Source organism: Ornithorhynchus anatinus, chromosome 7 (genome assembly GCF_004115215.2).
Source record: "Ornithorhynchus anatinus isolate Pmale09 chromosome 7, mOrnAna1.pri.v4, whole genome shotgun sequence".
NCBI lineage: Eukaryota > Metazoa > Chordata > Mammalia > Monotremata > Ornithorhynchidae > Ornithorhynchus > Ornithorhynchus anatinus.
The window spans coordinates 27,232,697-27,256,654 of record NC_041734.1 but is presented as its reverse complement, the minus strand read 5'-3'; the positions used below and the strand labels follow the sequence as shown (position 1 = coordinate 27,256,654).

At 41.5% G+C, this 23,958-nt stretch overlaps 1 protein-coding gene across 5 annotated transcripts in view; it reads left to right on the top strand.

Moving 5' to 3' along the window:
* ERBB4 (erb-b2 receptor tyrosine kinase 4) overlaps positions 1-23,958 on the top strand; it is a 1,160,668-nt gene that overhangs the window by 930,671 nt on the left and 206,039 nt on the right. For all 5 annotated transcript variants that reach the window (XM_029069455.2, XM_029069453.2, XM_029069454.2 and 2 more), the window contains 3 exons: positions 1,318-1,450; positions 5,362-5,484; positions 11,032-11,130. In XM_029069455.2, coding sequence (XP_028925288.1) covers positions 1,318-1,450; positions 5,362-5,484; positions 11,032-11,130 — 355 coding nt within the window. The remainder of the gene's footprint in view (positions 1-1,317; positions 1,451-5,361; positions 5,485-11,031; positions 11,131-23,958) is intronic.

Sequence of the window (23,958 nt, the reverse complement as noted above, 5' to 3'; positions counted from 1 at the left end):
AAAAAACTGAAAGGGACCAAACTAGATCTTGTCCATTCCTTCTTCCTTCAGAGTCTCAAGGACCGCCTTTGGGGAAATTCCCCTGCCTACAAATCAGTCATATTTATTGAGCACTTACTGTGTGCAGAGCACTGTACTAAGCACTTGGGAGAGTAGACTATAATAGCATTGGTAGACACCTTCCCACCAACAGTGAACTTACATCCTAGAGGGGAAAAATAATCAGGTTGGACACAGTCCATGTCCTACATGGTGTTCTCAGTCTTAATCTCTATTTTACAGATAAGGTAAACTGAGTCACAGAGAATTTAAGTAGCTTGCCCAAGATCCAACAGCAGACAAATGGCAGAGTGGGATTAGAACCCAGAGCCTTCTGACTCCCAGGTTTTTGCTCTATCCACTAGTCCATTCTGCATCCCTAGTTTAGAGAAGCCTGATGTTTAGAGAATTATTTCCCCCTCAAGATTTGGGACACGTCTTCTGAGTCCCTGTTCCTTTCACTGAGCTCTGTATTTCCCTGGTTTTGTAGACTGAAAGTTAAATAATTGTAGTTGATACTGAACGATCATTTGAAACCCTTCCATGTGCTTCTCTTTTTGTGGAGTGTATCCATTCAGCCATTGCAATCAATAAATCGGTGGCAATTATTGAGCCCTTTGATCATTAATTCATTCAGTCGTATTTATTAAAGTGCTTATTGTGTGCAGAGCCTTGGACTAAGCACTTGGGAAAGTCTAATACAGCAATCAAGAGTGACAATCCCTGCCCATAATGAGGTCACAGTCTAGACAGCACTGTATTATGTGCTCAGGAGAGGGGTTGGTAGATCTGATCCCCGCCCTTACCCACCAAATTGGATGCTCTGTGTTCTCACCTCAACAACATTCAATTTTTGTAAAGTATGTTGGCAACCGATATGTAGGCTTTGAAAAACCTGACTCGCACCTCCCTGTTCTACTGCCAACTCATAATAATAATAATAATGTTGGTATTTGTTAAGCGCTTACTATGTGCAGAGAACTGTTCTAAGCGCTGGGGTAGATACAGGGTAATCAGATTGTCCCATATGAGGCTCACAGTCTTAATTCCCATTTTACAGATGAGGTAACTGAGAAACAGAGAAGTTTCCCACAGTCACACAGCTGACAAGTGACAGAATCGAGACTCGAAGATCTCTGACTCCCAAGCCCATGTTCTTTCCACTGAGCCACGCTGCTCATACTTGTGACTTACAAGATTCACAAGTTTCCACACATTCAATTTCATTCACCACCCAGCCTTCTCTCCTTACAGTGAGTTTTCCATTCTGATTGTCAGGACGCCCCTGATTGCAGCTGGTGTGATTGGCGGACTATTCATCCTGGTCATCACGGCACTGACTTTTGCAGTTTATGTTCGGCGGAAGAGTATTAAGAAGAAGAGAGCTCTGAGGAGATTCCTGGAGACTGAGGTGAGGCACAGTCTGCTCTTGCTTCTCCTTAATGTAGCAGAATGTCTTGAAAGCAGGTGTAAATAGGAGAGTGGGAGGAAACACAGATGTTTGGGTTCTGGATTTTGTTGTTAGCATGCAGAAAAAATAGGGCCCAAAGTAATGTCGTCAATCAATCTATCAAGTGCCTTTATTAAGCTCTGTGTGCAGAACACTGTACTAAGCTATTTGGAATGGCTGCATTATTCCAGATGCTGTGTCCAGATGAAGAAGATAGTTTCCCTAGATAAAAGGAAAAAATAGTTCCAGGGAAGTTTTAAGGATTAAGGCGTCAGGTGGGCTTGGTGACATTTTCGGATTCCCAATTTTCATTCAGTGGTGACTAATAGCCACATATAGAATGAGAGAAATCTTACTTGATGATATGAAACTCCTCTAGTTCTTCAGATTCAGATGCAGCAAATCACAAGAACTAAGCAGCATGCCCCAAAGGAGTTTTAACTCACACTTCTGGTGCGTCTCCAGAAACAATATGGCCAATTGGATAAAGTGCAGACCTGGGACTTAGAGTTAAAACCTGGGTTTTAATCCCAGCTCTGCCATTTGCCTGCTGTGGGAATCTGGGCAAGTTACTTAATTTCTCTGTGTCTCAGTTTTCTCTTCTGTAAAGTGGGGATTAGCTCCTATGTAAACAGAGAGTCCCACATGGGCTGTGCCCAGGGTGATTAACTTGAATCTACCTTAGTGCTTAGAACAGTGCTTGACACAAAGTAAGCAATTAATAAATACCATCATTATCTGGTGCTTGTCCCTTTGAGATTTTCAAGGACTCCCCATAGGCTATAAGCTCCTTGTGCACAGGATCGTGTTTACCAATTCTGCTGTATTATGCTTTCCCAAGCACCTAGCACACCTAGTGAATCAATCAAATGAAGACCAGAGAGACAGAATGTTTTTCCTCACCCATAATTATTCAATCAATAGTATTTATTGAGCTCTTTCTGTGTACACAACACTGCACTAGGCAAATGAGAGAGTACAATATAATAGAGTTGGTAGACACCATCCTTACCCTCAAGGAGTTTATAGACCTGTTCAGTTGAGTTGTATATTTAGTCTCTGTGGGTAGAGAACATGTCCACCAACTCTGTTGTACTATCCCAAGCATTGAGTGCAGTGCTCTGTATGCAGTAAGTGCTCAGGAAATTCCACTGATCGATTGATGGATTGATATGCAGCTAGAATTGACAGGGGCATGTAGGGTGGAATTCAGCCCCTGTTGTTCATGCACTGGCAGGGAATTAATTTTTAGTGTTCACATTTATTTTCATGGTATTTTTTAAGGTATTTGTTTAGCACTGACTATGTGTCAAATACTGTTCTAAGCACTAGGGTAGATACAAGTTAATTAGGTCAGACAAAGTCCCTGTCCCACATAGGGCTCACAGTCTAAGAAGGAGGGAGAGCAGGTACCCCCATTTTACAGTTGAGGAAACAGGCACAGAGAAGGTAAGCGACTTGTCCAAGGTCACACAGAAAGCAATTGGCAGAGCTGGGATTCGAACCCAGGTACTTCAGACTTCCAAACCCATGATCTCTCCACTAGGCCATGCTGCTTTTCATCTTCCAGCTGCTTCCACACTGCTGGGTGGGGAACAAGTGGTTTCCAGGAACACCATGAGTAGTTCTGAATCAATCAGTCAATCAATCATAAATGTTTATTGAGCATTTACTGTTTGCAGATCACTGTCCTAAGCTCTTGGCAGGGTAAAATACAATAGAATTGGTAGACACATTCCCTGCTGAACATGAATGTGGAGGGCGGGAAGGGGAGATAGAAATTAGTAAACTACTTTGGGCTTCTTGCCAGTGGTCCTCATTATGTATTTTCTTAATAAAGTAACTCCCATCTACTGATATTCTTACCTATGCACTGTACTCTGTTTCCCAATTAAGTAGGCCTCCATGCTCATCGAGCATGATAATTGGGCCCCAAGCTGGAAAGCACAAAGCACTCAGGCTTGGAAACAGATACTGGGAAATGTTGTGGTGGTTTCAAACTAATTTGAGTAGGAGTAGCCCTTAATTATTTCCCTCTCACTAAGGGAAGATGAGACATTTGTTGGGTTGAAAATGCATCCTTCTAATTTCATTTCTTAAAGAGGCACTCCTTTTCACTGCAAGCCTAGAGCGAGACTTGAGTTTGGCCAGGGTTGAGTGAGCTCAGTCATGGCCCCTTTAATAATCATTGTTGTATTTGTTAAGTGCTCACTCTGTGCCAAACACTGTACTAGACACAAGACAATCAGGTCAAACACCATCCTTCTCCCATTTGGGGCTCTCAATCTAAGTAGGAGGGAGACTAGGTATCGAATCCCCATTTTACAGATGAGGCATCTGGAGCATAGAGAAGTTAACTGGCTTGTCCAAGGTCACACAACAGAGAGGATTCTGGTCATCTCTCCCCACTCCTCAAAAACCTACAATGACTGCCCACCTCCATATCAAAGAGAAACGCCTTACCTTTGGCTTTAAAGCACTCAGTCAGCTTGCCCCATCTTACCTCACCTAACTAATTTACTACAGCCAAGCCTACATACTCTGATCCTCTAGTACAAGCTTACTCACTGTGCCCCGATCTCATCTATCTTGCCGCCAACACCTTTCCCATATCTTCCCCCTAACCTGGAATGTCCTCCAGGTCACCACTCTCTCCACTTTCATAGCATTATCAAGGTCATATCTTCTCTCTCATATCTTCTCCAAGAGACCGTCCTCATTTAAGCCCTGTTTCCCCAGTTTGCTCTCCTTCCTGCATCATCTATGCATTTGGATCTGTGACCTCTGGACACTTGATATTTACCCCACACCCAACTCCACAGCATTTATGTACATATCTTTAAATTATATATTATAAATTATTTAGTCACATTAATGTCTTTTCCCCCCTCTAGATGGTAAGTTCTTTATGGGTAGGAAACGTGTCTGCTACTTCTGTTGTATTGTACTCTCCCAAGTACTTAGTTCAGTGCTCAGAATATAGGAAGCACTCAGTAAATATCATTGAATGATTGAGTGGTTGATTAAACATTAAGTGCTCAATGAATCTGATTGATTGATTGTTATGAAGCTTACTGACAGCTGGTCCTGGCGGAAAGCTGCAGAGACCTCACTGGAACATTTACAGAATTGAATTGCAGTGATAGTTGAATGAACAGTAGTTTTATGTCCTTGAATCAGTTGCAGAGTATTTTTAATTAGCATGTCCACCTTCCAGAAGAATATACAAGAAGTGAATTATAAAAGTAATCCATTGTCTCTGGTCCCTTGTGGATCAGGACACACATACAGACATGTGAACCAGACACATTGTCTGTAATCACCAAAGTACAGTTTGTTTCATACCTGTGGTGCTTTTAAAGCTGAATAAAAACTACCCAATTATTTTTATAAAATGGGATCAAACAATGCAGCCAGAGTAGACACAGCCCCGAAGAGCTCAATGAGACTCTTTCAAACATCCACGTTTCTCTATTTGCCTTTTCAAGTGCCTTGTCCTGAAATGAGATAAGCGAGTTCTAAATTTGTGTGTTGGACTGACCACAGAATTAACAGAGAATTCAAAGTGCTCGACAAATACTGCTGGAGGGATCTTTCATTCCGATCCGGAAGTAAAATTTTAAGGACATATTTGTCATAATAAAAAGTGCTGCCTGTATATATCTGTGTGTGTGTATGTGTCTGTATATTCAATCGTATTTATTGAGCACTTACTGTGTGCAGAACACTGTACTAAGCACTTGGCTATGTGTGTGTGCTAAACAAAGTTCTGGCCATATAGAAAGCATGTAATAAATATTATAACCATGGATACAAGTCAGGGGGAATTCCTCTTTGCTTTGCATGTAATCCTTTTTTTTTTTCAATTTTAGTTGGTGGAACCCTTGACCCCAAGTGGTACTGCTCCCAACCAGGCCCAGCTGCGCATCTTGAAAGAAACGGAGCTGAAGAGAGTCAAGGTGCTGGGCTCAGGGGCCTTCGGAACTGTGTATAAAGTAAGTCAAACGGTTGCCCGGCCTACTGTCTTCAGTTTCCCGCTTTGAACCTTTTGAATCACACAGAACAGCTTGGATCATGGCATCCAACAAAATCATCTGACCCTTTGAGGTGGAGGAATTCTGGGTACAGGAATGAGTATGTCGTTATGAGCAGGATAAATGAATATCAAGCCCAAAGCAAGGCATGGTGGCATTAGGCGGGACCTGAACTAGGCAGGGTGGGCCACTAGGTAAGAAATGTCCTCCTATATGGAAATGTAGTCCTAGAGTAACATGGCTAAACTTGGAGCTTTAGATGCTTCCTGCTATCTTGTGCGTATTTGGAGAGGAGTGACAGATTGGTATGCTACCTCAAAGCCTGCTGGGTGTTTGTAAAGCTCTCAGAAGGACTAGACTGTATTTAGGAACAAAGCATTAGACTAAGTCTTCTATGTTTCGAGAACATTTCTGCCCTGGAATATTCAAGACCAGAACTAATGCTGACAAATTGTGGTTTCACTGAGCATTTTATCTGGACTGAGGACATTCAAGTGTTTTCAAAATAATTCCTCCCATTCTTTTTTATGGTGTTAGGTTCCCTGCTAGACAGGTGTGAAATAGATTTTATATGAATCTTTCTTGATTAAAAAAAAAAACAACTGTAAATGTTTTCTGTGCTTTTAGGATATTTGTGCTTGAGAAGGTTTTTATCTCTTCAAAATGAATTGCTTGTCCAGAAAGAAAGCAATATTCTCTCTTAATGGTACCAGGAGGAATGAAGTGATGTTTAAAATAAAATAACCTTATTCTAAAGTCCAAATACAGTGGTTTAAAACCTTGACTGTCGCTGGCCAGGTAGTCAAAGAATTATGAACCACTTGGTGCCTTTTCTATTCTTTTAAGTGTTTGTATTCCCGTGAAAACAGCATTTTTCCCTTGGCTTCAATTCTTAAATTAAAAACCAGAGATGCAATATGCAGCTTTATATTTTCAATAGGTAGCACATATTTCAGCTGGGTAAAATAGGATCTAGAATATCAGTTCAACAAGTAAATGCTATTGAACTGAAAATGCCACTTTCATTCGTGGCAGAGTCTGTGTGTCTGGGGATGTATCTTCTGTATTAATTCAGAAAAGATGTTGACTCACCCTCACAATTTCCATGAGTGTGTGAGTAATATCTGGCTTTTCAACAACCAGTGGTTGAAAAAGGAGGAGAGAGTTGGGAGAAGGGGATTTGGGAGAGAATCAAACTGGTGATTTAGAACGATTGAGTCATAGCCCTTCAGGAGAATTTATTTCTATGCCCTCTTCTTTACCAGTTTCCCCCTTCCCCACGACTTGATTTCATCCCAGCTTCTTCTCTTTCTTCCCCCAAGTCTCCCTTTGCTTCAACTCAGCTGCCCCCTCCCACCTCCTCACCTTCTCCCGTACTGAGTTCAGTGACTAGCCTGTCAAATTGTAATATGTGTTTTATTCCTTAGAACTGTTGCTGAAGGAACTATTTCATTATCATCGTTTTAAAGTTTTCACCTCTGGCATTCATTGCAGCTACTAAATCCTGCCACATGTTTCCAAGACTCAGTCCTTCATCTTAGTCCAGATGGCTTCCATCTTGGTTCGACATCTTGTCATACAATAGATAGATTACCTTATCAGCCTCCTAACCTGGTCTCTCTGCCTCCAGCCTCTCCCTCCTCCAGGATAAACTGCACAATGCTATGCAAGTGATTTTCTTTAAGCATTACTAGGCATGCCTCTCAACTCCTCAAACACTTCTGATGGCTACACATCTCCCTCCACATCAGATATTCCAGGTTGCTTGCCTTATAAAATGGTTTTTTCACCTGCTACTTCCCAGCTCGAATTGTTCACCCCTCTCCTGAACACCTCCTCCCCAATTCTATCTCACTTTTGACCTTTTCTCCTCTTGCTTGCTTTGACTGAAAATCCCTTCCCAACATAATCCATCACCCTACAGAGCTCTGCATCTTCAAAGCCCTCCTAAAATTCCACCTCCTCTGAGAAGGTTTCCCTGAACAATACATTATATCCCAGTCACATCAACTCTACATCATTCTTAACACTTACATATTTCATTCCTATCCTCAGCAATTCTTTGCTAATGCATATTTTTATTCATACATTGAGTTTATTCACCTATTTCATTCTGATACACTTATATGACTTCCTACTATCTCCTCTTATAAATTCTGTTTCTTTCTCTTGCTCCAACCATTGGCAAATAGTTTTCCTTGGTCTGCCCACTCAATTCAAATGTAAGCTCTTGGAGGACAGTGATAATATATTATGCTTCTGTAATATTCTCCATAATGTTTGGTAGAGTGCTTTGCACTTAGAAACACTAATAATTATGACGATGAGGATGAGGATATAGAAATAGCCAGAAGGTCCCAAGGGTTGTAAAGTGGAGAGGTGAAAACTATGCAGTGAATTTAGTGGTGTCAGTTGAACTGTATAATTTCGCCAGCATCAGTAGCAGAGTTTGGGTTTAGTTTTGTTTTTGGCTTGAATTATCTGGATAAATGTCTCAATTCTTCACTTCATTAGGCAGAGCCTAAGAGCTTAGCATAGACAGAACAAGTTAGTAAAGAACTGAAATTAGAACCAATAGCCCATGCTTTTCCAGTCTGCTGTTTATCTTGTATCTGAGTTGCCTCTTTGGTATCATTTGAAATTTGACACATTTTACATAATTTGCTACTAATCACTAAATTGGTACCTGCTTAGGAACAGTGTAGATTTGGTTGATGTCAGAATAATTCAGAGTGAGTCTGTCCCATGTAATTCATTTACAGTTCAGCAGCAATCCAATTTTGAGCACATCCTGCTTTCTAATTATCGCTGAGATAGTACAACTTCTAAGTTATAAACAACAGAGTTTGTGACAAAATTACAAGCATACAACCTTACCAAGGAAAGTGGATTTGATCGGGCAGCAGCACAGCATGGCTGGAATTACGATGAAATATCAAAATCAATATTAAATACCAAAATTCAAACTTCTACTGATTAAAGATGCCATCTTGTTATCAGAGAGTGAATCACTAGCATGCTGAATTACACAAAATCATTCTTTATTCTTCTTCCTAAACATACCCACACCCTGTCACATGACCTCAAGATTCTATCCTTATTCTCAACCCAACTGGATTTAGAGTTTGTAGACAAGTTGGTTTCACTGAAAATGGATCTTCAATTTTTGAGGGGAATTTTCAATATTTGCTATGCTTGGTTGTCATTCTGATGTTTTTTTCCACATTTGCGTAAGGTCCTATCTGATTTTTCACAATAAATCAATATTGAATGTTTTCTATATACAGAGCACTATCCTAAGCATATGAGAGAGTACAACAAAGATGGTAAATATGATCCATGCCCTCAAGGAACTTACAAACTATTGAGCCAGACAAACAATAAAATGAATTTTAGGTTGGTGGAAGCAATGTAATTAAGAGATTTGGGAAACAGCCTGGCCTAGAGGAAAGAACATGGGCCGGGAGTCAGAAGGTCTGGGTTCTAATGCAGGCTCTGCCACTTGTCTGCTGTGTGACCTTGGGCAACTCACTTCACTTCTCTATGTTTCAGTTATCTTATCTGTAAAATGGAGATTCTACATCATATCCCATATGGGACATGGACTATGTCCAACCTCATATCTACCCAGTGTTTAGTAGAGTGCCTGGCACATAATAAGCATTTAACAAATACCATTAAAAAAAAGTTATATTGGATACCTATTCAAATCACTCTGCAAGATGTGATTTTAATGTAAGAGCAACAAGATATGATTCATATTTTGAAAACTCTTTGTATTTTAAAAGACCTCTTCAAGGGCCAAGATGTATTGCCCTATCAGAATAGCAAGAAAATTCTGGAGGGCAGCTGTATGTGTTTTTGTGGGTGGGTGGGAATCCTCTAGGCTGTAATTATCTCTGCTCATCATGTGGAAGCTCCTTAATTTAAGTCCTCAGCTCTCTCCTCACCTGAATTCCAGGGACTCTTTACTCAGTAGGCTTTTGATAGAGGTAGAAAGAAATAATAATAATAATAATGTTGGTATTTGTTAAGCGCTTACTATGTGCCGAGCACTGTTCTAAGCGCTGGGGTAGACATAGGGGAATCAGGTTGTCCCACGTGGGGCTCACAGTCTTAATCCCCATTTTACAGATGAGGGAACTGAGGCACAGAGAAGTTAAGTGACTTGCCTACAGTCACACAGCCGACAAGTGGCAGAGCTGGGATTCGAACTCATGAGCCCTGACTCCAAAGCCCATGCTCTTTCCACTGAGCCACGCTGCCTAACCCTTAAATGCACCTTTCCCATAATCCACCTCTCAAGAGTTCATGCTACAATTTCCCAGGAATGACTTTGGAACTTCCCCAGCCTATGGTCAAGTTTTGCTTAGTCAGTAGGGTGACAATTTTCATTAAGTCTCCATCATGGGAATGCCAATGTGTTAGTCTACCCTAGTTGCTATTCTAGTCTCCATTCTTTAGGTACATATAAGGAAAAAGATAGCCCATGGATCATATCTAACCTAAGAGATAATTTTATCTCACATGGTAAGTGTGTCTCTGATTTCAGATTTCAGGAATTGACAGAGAATCTCCAATAACAGTAATAATAATAATGATGATATTTGTTAAGAACTTACTATGTGCCAAGCATTGTTTTAAGTGCTGGGGTAAATAGAAGGTAATCAGGTTGTTCCATGTGAGGCTCACAGTCTTCATCCCCGTTTGACAGATGAGGGAAATGAGGCCCAGAGAAGTGAAGTGGCTTGCCCAAAGTACACAACTGACAAGTGGCAGAACCGAGATTAGAATCCACGACCTCTGACTCCCAAGCCCAGACTCTTTGCACTGAGCTGCATGCTTCTAATAGTTGGATAGAGGGGAGAGAATTAGGGTAACTAGAAGTAGGCCGCTTGTCTCTTTTCTCTTCACTTTCAAGAATTTGAATTGATAATAGTAATAATATTTTTGTTGTTTGTTAAGTGCTTACTTTGTGCCAGACACTGTCCTAAGCATTAAGGTGGTTACAAGCAAATTGAGTTAGACACAGTCCCTGTCCCATGTGGGGCTCACGGTGTCAATCCACATTTTACAGATGAGGTAACTGAGGCACAGAGAAGTAACGTGACTTGCCCAGTGTCACACAGCAGACAAATGGTGGAGCTGTGATTAGAACCCACAACCTTCTGACTCCCAGGCCCATTCTCTATCCACTACAGCAATAAGGCACTTTTCTGCTAACAGATTCAGACATTACTCAGTCCAGGAAAATGGGCAAATTAGGTAGGCTGTATAGTTTTTGGGACATCATTTTCAGAGATTCAGTGTGCATATTAAGAAATTAAGAAGCCGTTTTGCTTTCAGATAATTTCAGATAATGTGAAAGTCAATGTGTCCTACTGAATTTATTATTATTTCTGATATAGACTGAAAATGGAAGGTATTTTGGTGTCAAAAATTGATACAGCTACTAATGAAAATTCTAAGAATGCTAAGTAATTTGGATTTTTTTTTCTTTCTCCACAGGGGATTTGGGTACCAGAGGGAGAGACAGTAAAGATTCCTGTGGCTATAAAGATCCTTAATGAAACAACTGGACCCAAAGCGAATGTGGAGTTCATGGATGTAAGTACAAACTTATAGGCATCTTGATTCCCATCTGTTCTTTATTATCCTCTTGTGAAATGAAAACACACTCCAACTGCATTGTCTTTAAGGATCCACTTTCAATTCTTCCATAACTGTAGGCAGTAAGCATTTTTAAAGTGGCGCCTGGCAGTTCTGTTCATTTAGGGATTAATTTTCATTCTTCTTTCCCAGAAAGTCCAGAATTTCAGTCTTAAAAGTATCACTGGGATTGCAGTCCAGGAAGACTGGCCAGAGTATGAGCTTTTTTCTTTGGCAGAAATGATCACTCTTAATGCTGAAGGTCTTTGGGAATAATAGCTAGAAATATCTGGGCTGTAAATTGCTATCAGACTCACCTTGGAGGATGTCTATTATTATTATTATCATTATCATTTCCATTAGTTAAGTACTTACTGAATGTTAAGCACTGTTCTATACCTGGGGTGGATACAGGTTAATCAGGAATGAAACAGATCTGGTCAGTGGTATTTATTTATTGAGCACTAACTGTGTGCGAAGAACTGTATTAAGTGCTTGGGAGAGTCCAATGGAACTCATCCACACCTCTCAGGGAGCATCTAAAGTGTGTGGAGCACTGTATTGAGTGCCTACTGAGTGTGGAGCTCTGTACTGAGCATTCAGGGCGAGAGTTGGGCTGGCGCGAGGTCATCGTGGTGTCCATGGAGTGAGGGCAGGGTTGTCATTACCTAGCAGGAGCCAATCCGGAGGTGGATGCCCAAGTAATGCCAAATGAGGTGGGCACTGATTTGTGCCTCCCTGTCCCAGGCCAAGGCCAGTGTCCAGACCATGTGCTTCTGCAGGCGCCGGTGCTCCTCCAGGACTGGGAACTGGACCAGGGCACTGTGCAACGCCAACACCGGGTGCTCACTAGCAGAGAACCTTTGGATCCAGTGGTCTTTGTAGCCCAGATTGAAAGCCAGGCCGCTGAATGCCTCTGATCTGTTGAAGTTCACAGTGAACTCATCCCAGAATGGTCCAAAGGGGTTTTCCTCCTTCATGGGGCAGGTCTTCCTGTAGAAGCTCCGCTCGGCAGCCACCTGGAAGCAGTAAGCCACTTGCTTGTCGGGGGGCCAGTGCTTGGGGACCAGGGTCCCATGAAGTCCTCCAGGCTGACGACGCAATGGTAGGTGAGGAGGGGCTCCAGTTCAAAGTATTTCTCATACTGTCAGATTTGTCAGATTTGAGGAGGGATTTGAGGATTCCAGGATAGAGGCAGGTTGTGGGCTAGGGGTCTGCGGTGAGATCGAGGCACAGTGAGAAGGTTAGCATTGAAGGAGTGAAGTGTGCAGGCTGAATTGTAGAAGGAGAGTAGAGAGGTGAGGTAGGAGGAGGCAAGGTGATGGAATGCTTTAAAGGCAATGGGGAGGAGTTTTTGTTTGATGTGGGAATGGATAGGCAACCACTGGCGTTTTGTGAGGAGGGGGAAACATGGTCTGAACATTCTTGAAGAAAAATGATCTGGGAAGCAGAATGGAGTATGGACTGGAGTTGGAAGAGACAGGAGGCTGGGAGGTCAGCAAGGAGGCTGATGTCAGGGGGATGTAATCTAAGCCAGGCAGGATAAGATGACTGATTGAGAGAATTGGCAGAGAATTCTCAATTATATAGGTGAGGAAATTGAGGCACAGAGCATTGAAGTGACTTGCTCAAGGTCCACATAGTAGTAAGTAGCAGTTGTGGAATTAGAACCCAAGTCCTCTGACTCCTAGGCCCATGCTCTTGGCCCTGCTGCTACATACTTGAAAAGTGGAACCAACCAATCAATCAAGCAAACAGTAGTATGTAATGAGTGATTATTGTGTGTAGAGGACTGTACTAATTTTTTAGGAGAGTAGTAGATCCGTTGTTCCTTGCCCACAATGAAAGGATCCCAGAAATAGAGAATATAGATGGGGAAAGAGAGAGAGAGAAAATGGAGAGGGTGGATGGAGAGAGAGAGAAGAAGAGAAGGAGAGAAATGGAGAGAAAGAGAGAAAGAGGGAGACAGCGAGTATTCCCCTCACACCCATAGGAGATTTAGAGAGAGATCTGAAATCTAAACCTGTTGTGGGGACCACGGTTTTTGCTAACTAGTATGCTGGAAAGGCCTTGGAAGAGTCCCCCGTTGGTTGACTTGGAGAGATGGGAACTGCTCACAGACAGAGATTTCCTTTAACAAGTTTGTAGCCTGTGAGAAATGCAAATGCAAGATTTTCTCATGACTCTCAAAATACTTTTCTCCCCTACTTGCTCATGCACATCAAAGCTCAGTATGGTCCTCACCTTCCCAATAATAATAATAATAATAATAAGATTTATTAAGTGCTTACTTTGAGTTCCTGTCCCACATAAGTTTTACAATTGAAGAGGGAGGGAGAGTGACTATTTGAACCTCATTTTATAGATGAGAAAACTGAGGCACTGAGTTATTGAATGACTTGTCTATGGTCACACAGCAGACAAGTTGCAGAGATGGGATTAGAATCCAGATCTCCAGACTCCCAAAGTCTGCAATCTTTCCAATAGGCCATACTGCTCCTCTGAATAGCAGAGAGGATGGGGTGGGCATATACTCTGGGAGAGGGCCTATCAGAACATTTTCCCAACTCTTGGCATATGAAAACTAGCTCAACTCAACTCCAACCTCTGCCCCAGAATCCCTAGGACCCTATTCTGGAGGCATAGGGTAATAATAATAATAATACACATGACATTTGTTAAGTGCTTACTATGTGGCAAGCACTGTATTAAGCGATGGGGTAGACATAAGATCATTAGATTCCACATGGGACTCTGAGTAGGAAGGAGAGCAGGTATTGATTGAATCCCCATTTTGCAGATGACAAACTGAGGCATAGAGAAGCTAAGTGACTTGCCCAAGTTCACACAGGAGGTAAGTGGCAGGGTCAGGATTAGAACCCAGGTCCTCTGGCTCTTAGGCCTGTACTCTTTCCACTTGGCCACACTGCTTCTAAAGATAATCTGAGACCAGGGATAGACTTCAACTCCAGCTTCCTCCCTATCACTGCTCCCCTAAGACAAGTGACTGTGAGGGAAGGGAAGGGGAAGTGGTGTCCAGGATCTGAAGCATAAATCCAGTGGTAATGGCAGTGGTGGGCAGCTGAGAACTCTTTCTCACCTTCTTCAACAAACCCCCATCTCCATGTTTACCACTGCAGTCATGTGCCTACCTACTTTACAGGCCCTATTATTACTTAAGCCCCAACTCATGGATGGCTCTCCTTTTTTTCTTCTTCCCTCACATCTGTAAATCTATGTTGTATATTTCCACACTATAATGTAAGCTCCTTTTGGGCAACTAATTCTATTTTACTCTTCTTAGGGCGTTATGTGCTTTGTTCAGTAAATACTACTAATTGATTACTCCATTATTGTCCTACTTACTGTGTCCCACTATAGTGTGTCTAGTGCTTAGAACAGTGCTCTGCACATAGTAAGCGCTTAACAAATACCAACATTATTATTATTAGTGCAGTATAGTCCATTCCACCCTGTCAAGTGGTGGAACACAACCCCATAACCTTGACGGTCTGGCCTACTGCTGGATATGTGGTCCCCTGCCTCTGGGCCTTCACAGGTTTATATGATTTTGAAGCCACTACCTTATTATCATTGAAGTGGAAAAAGCAGCAATCCCAAGTTTTATACAAAGACATTTAATATGATTTTCAGTGATCAGCTTTGACTATGAGTCAGAGCAACTGAGGCAGTTTGTGTGAAATGAAAAGAAAAAAAAAACATGAAAAGCAGCAGTATGGGAACTGAGTGTGGAAGTCCAGATGAAATCTACAGGAATGTTAATAACTGCTGGAGGCTTTATGTGGCCAATTTTGTTGTCATTTCCCTGGAAACAGATTGGGGAAAGAGCATAAGAAAGCAACTAGAAAAACCTCAGTTTGGTTTTGAATGCTGCAAGCTCAGTTGCCTAGTTGAATGGGTTTAAGGTTGGGATTCAAATGAAATAAATTATAATCTTGGCTCCATTACTATCCTGCTGTGTGATTTTGGTCAAATCTCTTACATTCTCAGTGGCTCAGTTTGCTAATATATAAAATAGGGCTGAAAATATTTGGTTTACCTCCAATTTAGACTGCATCCGATCTGATTATCTTTTATCTACCTCAGTGGTTAGTAAAGTGTTTGGCACCAAGTAAGCTCTTAACAATATTATTATTATCATACCTTAGTCTTTCAATAAACAGCATTTAGCATCTTCCAAGACACTAATGTTAATCAGGTGGCCAGGAAGTGACATTTCTTCTGAGGCTTGCAGAAAAATTGTAAACCTAGCACTCCTGGTGATGTTCCACAACTTTCTTCTCCTGGCTTTCTGAGAACTTTTAAAGTTGATGGAAAATAAGCTGAAGCAGGTTTCAGACAAAGTGGGATTCACATAAATGCAGGATGAAAGTCAGAACCAATGTGATTTGGTAATCGGGCTGAGATTTCAAGGACATTGGACACCACTAATGGATTCATAATGATCCTATTGACAGAGTGAGCCTATTAGTGAATAGCCAGCACCCTTTTCTTAGGGGGAAATGATGAAATGATCAGCTTTAGGGCAAATATCTTACAGCCTACTGTGTTCCTGTAAACCAGCAGATGGTATTTCACACACATTCTTCCTGCATACCCCTGTATTCCATTAGGAAAGCATAGTGTTTTGTCCATTCACAGAATGGCTGAGATGGGTTGTCAGTGGCCAGGCTTCCTGAATTTTGGGATATGGTCCCTTGGGATCAAAGAAGCATGACTAGGAAAATTCCCAAAGACTGGCAGTCAAGTTCTAAGATATATCATGGAAGCAAGTCCTAAATCTTAGTGAGTAGAGAAACCAATAATCACAAAAATGTATTGTGCTGATAACATTTCCATTTAATTACATCCAGACCTCCAACATGGAGTATTGTCTTTACTTGATAAAAGTTCATCGAGTATTTGTACAATTCCCACACTGCATTTACTCATTGTAAAAACTGCAGGCAGCTCTATTCAGATAATGACAGCTTTTCTATGTATTGCTTTTAAGACACAAGCATTTCTCTATAGGAGATAAGCAATTACTCATGCCATTTATTCAGGCTGGCTGGTAGCTGCTCTTCCTATGAATATCACAGTTGAAGAAGGCTTCTGGCCTCTTGGCCCAATCCCCTGTCATAGTCTAAAAACACACAAAGTGCTGTTAAGTAATCTTTACCAAGGTAGGAGGGGGTAAGGTGACAGATAACTTTAAAGCTAGTGATAAGGAATTTCTGTTTGGGTGAAGGACACTGGGCAATCCCTGAAGGTTGTTGAGGAGTAGGGAAACATGGACTGAATGGTTTTGTAGAAAAATGATCTGGGAAGCAGAGTGAAGTATAGACTGAAGTGGGAAAAGACAGGGGACAGGGAGAAGCAGCATGGCTTAATGAATAGAGCATGAGGGTCAGAAGGTTCTGGCTTCTAATCCCAGCTCCACCACTTGTCTGGTGTGTGACCTTGGGAAACTTACTCAACTTCTCTATGCCTCTGTTCCCTCATCTGTAAAATGGGGATTAAGACTGTGAGCCCCATATGGGATATGGACTGTGCCCAACCTCATTACTATGTATCTGCCCCATTGCTTAGAATAGTGCCTGGCACATAGTAAATGCTTAACAAATACCATAGAGGCAAAAAAAAAGGAGATCAGAAAGGCAGCTGGCAGGATAGGCAGTAATCAGGGCGGGATGGGAAAGGAGCTCGGATTAATGTGGTAGCAGTTTGGATGGAGAGGAAAGGGCCGATTTTAGCAATGTTGTGAAGGTTTAACTGACAGGATTTGATTACAGATTGAATATGTCCAGATTGTCAGGATGGATTCCCAATTGTTATTATAATGGTATTTGTTAAGCACTCTCTATGTTCCAAGCCCTGAACTAACCTCTGGGATAGATGTAAGATAATTAGGTCAGACAAAGTCCCTATCTCCACACAGGACTCACAGTCTAAATAGGAGGGAGAACAACATCGAATCCCTATTTTACAGATGAGGAAGTTGGGGCTCAAAGAAGTTACGTGAGTTGCCTAAGGTCCCACAGCAGGCAGGTGCAGAGTCAGGATTAGAAGCCAGATTGTGAGCCCACTGAGGGACAAGGACTGTGTTTGAATGATATCTTGAATCTACTCCAAAGCTTAATGCATAGTGAGCATGTAACAAATATCACAGTTATTCTAATAATTATTTTGCCACAGCAGTGAGTGGTGATGTACCACTACTCCGGGGGGTTTCTGCAGCAATAACATCTTCACTTATACAGGTCTGGGCCAAGGAAGGAGTCCCAGCCCCACTCCTAAGCCCTTTCCTGACTGTCACTTGCTTATCATGAATGCTCATTGTCATGCCATCCCCTCACCGCCCTTCCCCCACCGCCCCCAAAAAGTTCTGCTCTCCACTACTCACTGCTCATCCCCACCTCACAACTGTTATGTTTTTTTGATTTGTAGCTCTTGGTCACGTTATAATAATTGTCATACTTTTTAAGGGCTTACTATGTGCCAAGCACTGTTCTGTTACAAATCAGATCAGTATCAGGTCAGATACCTCCCTGTCTCACAGTGTAAGAGAGAGGGAGGGCAGGCATTAAATCCAGATTTTACAGATAAGGAAACTAAGGCATAGAGAATTCATTCATTCAATAGTATTTATTGAGCGCTTACTATGTGCAGAGCACTGTACTAAGCGCTTGGAATGTACAAATGGGTAACAGAGACAGTCTCTGCCCTTTGACGGGCTTACAGTCTAATCGGGGGAGTTGATCTGGGAATCTCTGCAATAAGGAAATAACTGTTATATCCAGTCTAAATTGGGGCAAATAGAAATAATTCATAAAGGGTAAATCTAATCCCAACTCCATCACTCGCATGCTAGGTGATCTGGGACAAGTTACTTAACTTCACTGTAACTGAGTTTCTTCATCTGCAAAATGGGGATTCTCTACCTGTTCTCTCTCCTACTTAATCGTCAGCACCATGTGGTACAGAGATTCTGCCTGGCTTGATTATCTTATATCTACCCCAATGCTTAGTACAGTGGGTAGCCTGTAATAAAGACTTAACAAATATTGCAACTATTATTAAAATTCAGATCAAAAACTCCTTTTGTGGAGAAATGAGTCTGTGAGCAGACTGTCCAACAAATTAATCTGATCATCTCTCAACTCTGTTGTGCATTTGAAGATGAAATTCAGTCACCACAATGCTTCCTACTTCTGATGCTTTTTGTGGTTTTCACATGAAAACCCTATAGTTCATTAACTCTCCCCAAAACAATTAGATAAATATTGCTGTCTCCCTTTTAAACTAAGAGGACTAGAAAGATGTAGCAACTTTCCAGGTGCAACCAAACGAATTCCTGGATTTGCTGAAAAGAGAATGTTCAGGGAAAGACTCCTTTGTTGCCATAGCAGTAGCTACTCAATAATACTGCCCCTCATAAAACTAGGGCATACTCATCACCAAAGTTTTCACCCTGGTCTAGCCGTTGCCCCAACAACATTGTATATTTTCTTGTCACACTACACCTGCCTGCTCAGAGCTTAGGCTGTGTCAAAGGAAGGAGAACTTTGAAGGCTGGCCATCTGGAACGCAAAATTCCTAAATGTCACCTTGGCCCAAACGATGCTGGCAATTCCTTTTATTCCGGGCGATTCCTCGAAGCTTTCATTAGAGTGAGCCTTCACTCCCTCCAGCCTTTGTTCTGTTGACATAAATCCACTATTAGCCTCTGTGTGTAATTTACGTCAGTCCTTGCAAAACACTGTTTCTGACAGCAGTGGAGGGTTTTAGATTAGAACCTAGGTCTCCCAACTACCAATAATGTTCTTTTTCTGGTATGCCACAATTTGTTGGTGACTCTTTAGGTCGTGAGGTTTGGTTGTGCCAGTATTATAAATACATAAAAAATGGCATTAACAGCTCAGTCCCCTGGTCCATCCAGCCCAGGATTCTGTGTCTTTCAGTGGCTCCAGAATGCTTGAGTGGGTCCTTGAGTGGATATCCTCCATATCGCTGTTTTTCTCTAGAGGGTCATTGTAGAGAGCTTGGCCATGAATTTTTACTAAGCCTTCTTGAACCAAATACTATTTCTAGTTGTATAATATCCAGCAAGAATGAATTCAATATGTTTAACACCCACTGCGTGAAGAAGAATTTCCCTTTGTCTGTGTGAACCTACCACCTTTCTACTTTAGCAGATGCCCCCTCATCCTGGTGACTAAAAATTCCACATTCACCTTGTTCGCACATCTCATGATGCATTAGTCCTCACTATGATTTTATTATTATTATTAAATGCATCACAATGCCCAGAATTGATTTTAAGTGGTTACCCAGTATTTTACAGAATCTCTGCCGTGAATAGTATTTACAGATGCACTCAAGCATAATATTTCTACACACATCACCCAACATGGGTTGACTTTTTCTTCCAACAAAGTCAAGATAATATTTTTCCAGCACTTCTAAGGGCTGCTGCTAATCCCTACCACTTTATTTCATCAGTGTAAAAAGTCACTCTGTCTACAGGGTTGGTAGGCATATTCTCTGCCCATAAGGAGCTTACTGTCTAGAGACTTTGTTAAATTCCTACTCTGTGCTAAGGCCTGTAGTAATAACTGGGGTAGATACGAGATAATCAGGTTGGACACAGTTTCTGTCCCACATGGGTCTCGCGGTCTAAGTAGAAAGGAGAGCAAATATTTCATCCTCATTCTGCAGATGAGAAATTCTGAGAAACGAAGTGACTTGTGTAAGGTCTCCCAGCAGGCTAGCAACAGCATCAGGATCAGCATCAAAATTAGAACCCAGGTCCTCTGATGCATAGGTCCATACTCTTACTGCTAGCCCGCATTATGCTGCTTCTTGATAGGATGAGCACTTTTTGCGGGAAAAAGGTTTCCCTAATATTTCCCAGAAAAATAATCCATTGGTGAGGTCTTTTATTCCTCAGGTGAAGCAAGCAGAGTTTCCAGCAGGTGGTCCTGTGAGATGCAATTTTACCTAGGGTTTTTATCCACTTAAAAAGTAATGTAGCCTCTCAGACCTGAAATAGGTTTATTATCTGTTTGAAAATAATTAGACTCCATTACACAAGCTTGGCTGCAGAGCTTTCTTTGGGAGTCTCCAAGCTCATTGAGATGAAGAGTTGAACGGGCGCTGGTCAGCTGGTACTATCCAGCAGATAATAATAGAAGAAATTGCTGCTTAGCTAGGGAAGAAAGTTAACTTGGGAAAAATCCAAATGAAAGGCTTGGGATTTACTGTTGGAAATAAATTTCTCATTTTTACTGACTACACGCTGGAGAGTTATGCTTTCTCTTTATTCCCAGGAATAGATCGTAAGGATCAAAAGGAGGTTGGTTGGTCCCTTCCCACATACAAAAATATAGGATGGATAATTGGCTGATAGTGTAGATGCTATCAGTTTTCCCACACGTGTGAGAAATTACCACTGAACTCTGAGAGATATTCTCATTGCAATCACGAGGTATTTGGGCATAGTGGACTGAGAGAGGTTCTTCTCAGCTCTATTACAGAAAAGAGTTCCTTTAGAACTCTTAGAACAGAAAAGTTCCTTTAAAAGAGCAAAAGGAAAAAAAATGGCTGCATCAAAGAGGAAAATTATATTTATATCACAGGCAAGGCACAGGAAACAATCTGTGTGAGAAGCACACATGTTTCTTTGGGAGGAGAGTGTTGTCATAAGTGTGGCTTTCTCTCTAGCTTTATGGAGGTGGCACCAGAAAAAAACAAAACACCCCATCTTTCTTCTATTCAAATATATGTGGAATTTCAGTTGCATAAGCACCCCTGCTACTCTGCCTAACAATCACCAAAGCAAATGCATGTACTCTGAATTTGAAAGTAGAAGTTCAAGTCCTTTGTTTCCTACCCTTTTTTTCAAAAACCTTACCCTCATTCTTTGCACATCATCAGAACAGGCTGTCACCATGTTTGGGACTGCCTCTTGGACAGGGGTGGTTCAGCAAATTCTAATTCACGTTTTTGTTCGAATATAGTAGTAATAATAACGGAAGCAGTGTGGCCCACGAGGAGCAGCGTAGCCTAGTGGATAGACCATGGGTCTGGGAGTTAGAGGATGTGGGTTCTAGTCCTGACTCTGCCACTTGTTTGCTCTGCGGACCTTGGGCAAGTCACTTAACTTCTCTGTCTCAGTTCCCTCATCTGTTAAATGGGGATTAAGACTGTGAGCCCTATGAGGGACAGGGACGGTGTCCAACCCAATTAACATGTATCAACCCCAGCGCTTAGAAGAGTGCCCGGCACATAGTAAGCACTTAACTAATACCATAAAAAATAATGCTAATGGTATTTGTTAAGTCCTTTTAGATGCAAAGCACTGTACTAAAGCTTGGGTAGATAAAAATGATGAGGACGAATATAGTCCCTGTTGCACATGGGGCTCAAAGTCTAAGCAAAAGGGAGAATAGGTAGCGAATCCCCATTTTACAGTTAATAAAACTGAGGCACAGAGAAGTTTAAGAACTTGCCTAAAGTCACACAAAAGGCATGTGGAGAAGTCAGGATTCAAACTCAGGACTCTGACTCCCAGGCCCCTGATATTTCCACTAGGTGCGCTGCTTCCAAAAGTCCTTTCATGACAACATTTTCTCCACCCCTCTTACTACCTTCCAATTGGATTCTCAACATACAGATTGTCAGATGTTTCAGTCAATCAGTCAGTCAATCATATTTATTGAGCGTTTCCTGTGTGCAGAGCACTGTCCTAAGCACTTGGGGGACTACATTATAAAAACAGACACATTCCCAAGCTTACACTCTAGAGATTGATTTTCACCAATAATAATAGTAATAATGGTATTTAAGTGCTTACTATGTGCCAAACACTGTTCTAAGCATTGATTTAGATACAAGGTATTCAGGTTGTCCCACATGGGGCTCACAGTCTTAATCCCCACTTTACAGATGAGGTAACTGAGGCACAGAGAAGTTAAGTGATTTGTCCAAAGTCACACAGCTGACAAGTAGCAGAGTGGTATTAGAACCCACAACTTCTGGCTCCCAAGCCTGTGCTCTTTCCACTAAGCCATGCTGCTTCTCTGTAAGCAGTAACAATAAGATCCTGTCTGGAAAAACCAGAGGAAGCAACTTGTAAACAGCCAACAAAACAATACTTCCAATATTCAAAGCAGGTCTCTCAGGGAAGCAATCATCAGGGAAGCATGATGCATCTTTGCTGTGTCCCTTTGGGCATTACTGAAACATGCTCCCCATGTTTATGACTGGACATTACATGCTCTCCAGTAGTTTATCAACTAGATGAGAAAAATCCATTAAGAAGAGAGAAACAGGAAGCTTAGCACCTTATCAGCAAATGCTTCAGAGCTTCAATGGAAGATAGTTTCTCTGATTATTAAGCTGATTCTTGATTTACAACTTCAAAGGATACTAGAACAATAAAACCTTGGGTGAGGGGGAAAATCCATTTACATTTAAAGTGTATGCTAAATAATAATGATAAGTTCTTAGGAAATATCACAATTATCATTTACTAAAGGAGAGTCTGAATGGCAATTTGGTGTGCATGAACCCTCGAAAACTTTAACCTTATTTCCCAATGTTCAGTGATATAAGAGAAGCACTTCCATATTATCATGTGGTCCAGTATTTTTTTAAAAAAATAACTGTACTACTATATAAGGTTGACTAGTCAATGTCAAACTCATTTCTGAGAAGTTGAGTTCATCAGGTGTTGGAAAATGGTCCTCCATTTTCTTTATTTTTGTTCTTATTTTCTTTGAAACTATCTTTTAGTTACATACCAAACTGAACCATCAAAGCAAAGCCTTTACAATGTTTCATTACATTTGTAATGGTGTTCATTTATTAGAGACTGAATTCCTAATTGCAACTCCAATAATTATTAATAATAATAATAATTTTGGTATTTAAAAAGCACTTACTATGTGCAAAGCACTGTACTAAGCGCTGGGGTGGGGGGAATTCAAGCACATCAGATTGGATAGAGTCCCTGTCTCACGAGAGGCTCACAGTCTCAATCCCCATTTTACGGATGAGGTAACTGAGCCACAGAGAAGTGAAGTGATTTGCCCAAGGCCACACAACAGACATGTGGCAGAGCCAGAATTAAACCCCATGACCTCTGACTCCCAGACCCATGCTCTATCTACTATGCCATGCTGCTTCTCAAAAGAAGTCTAAGGATTAAATCAGCGTGGCACAGTGGATAAAGCATGGACCTGGGAGTCAGAAGATCAGGAATTCTAATCCAGCCTTTGTAACTTGTCTGCTGTGTGACCTTAGGCAAATCACTTCACTTTTCTGGGCCTCAGTTCCTTCACTTGTAAAACGGGCTTTGAAACTGTGAGCCCCACATGGAACAGGGACTGTGTCTAACCTGATTTCCTTGTATCCGCTCCAGCACTTAGCACAGTGCCTGCACATAGTAAGCGATTAACAAATGCCACAATTATTACTATTATTCAAATATCCTATATAATTTATCAATGGTACTCATTGAGGACTTACTCTATGCACAACACTGTACTAAGTGATTAGGAAAATTCAATGCAATAGAGTTGGTTGGTATTCTCCCTGCCCGCAAGTACCTTACAGTCTACAGTTGGTAAACTCAAGTGGTACCGTTATCCTACCACTTAATGTTTGATCATTTTATCCAAATGGCGATGCTGGAAATTGAAATGTCTCTGAGTCTACAGGGATAATCTACAGTAGTCTGTCACTTCCTTAGAGTGACCCACCATGGCATAAGACAGGAAT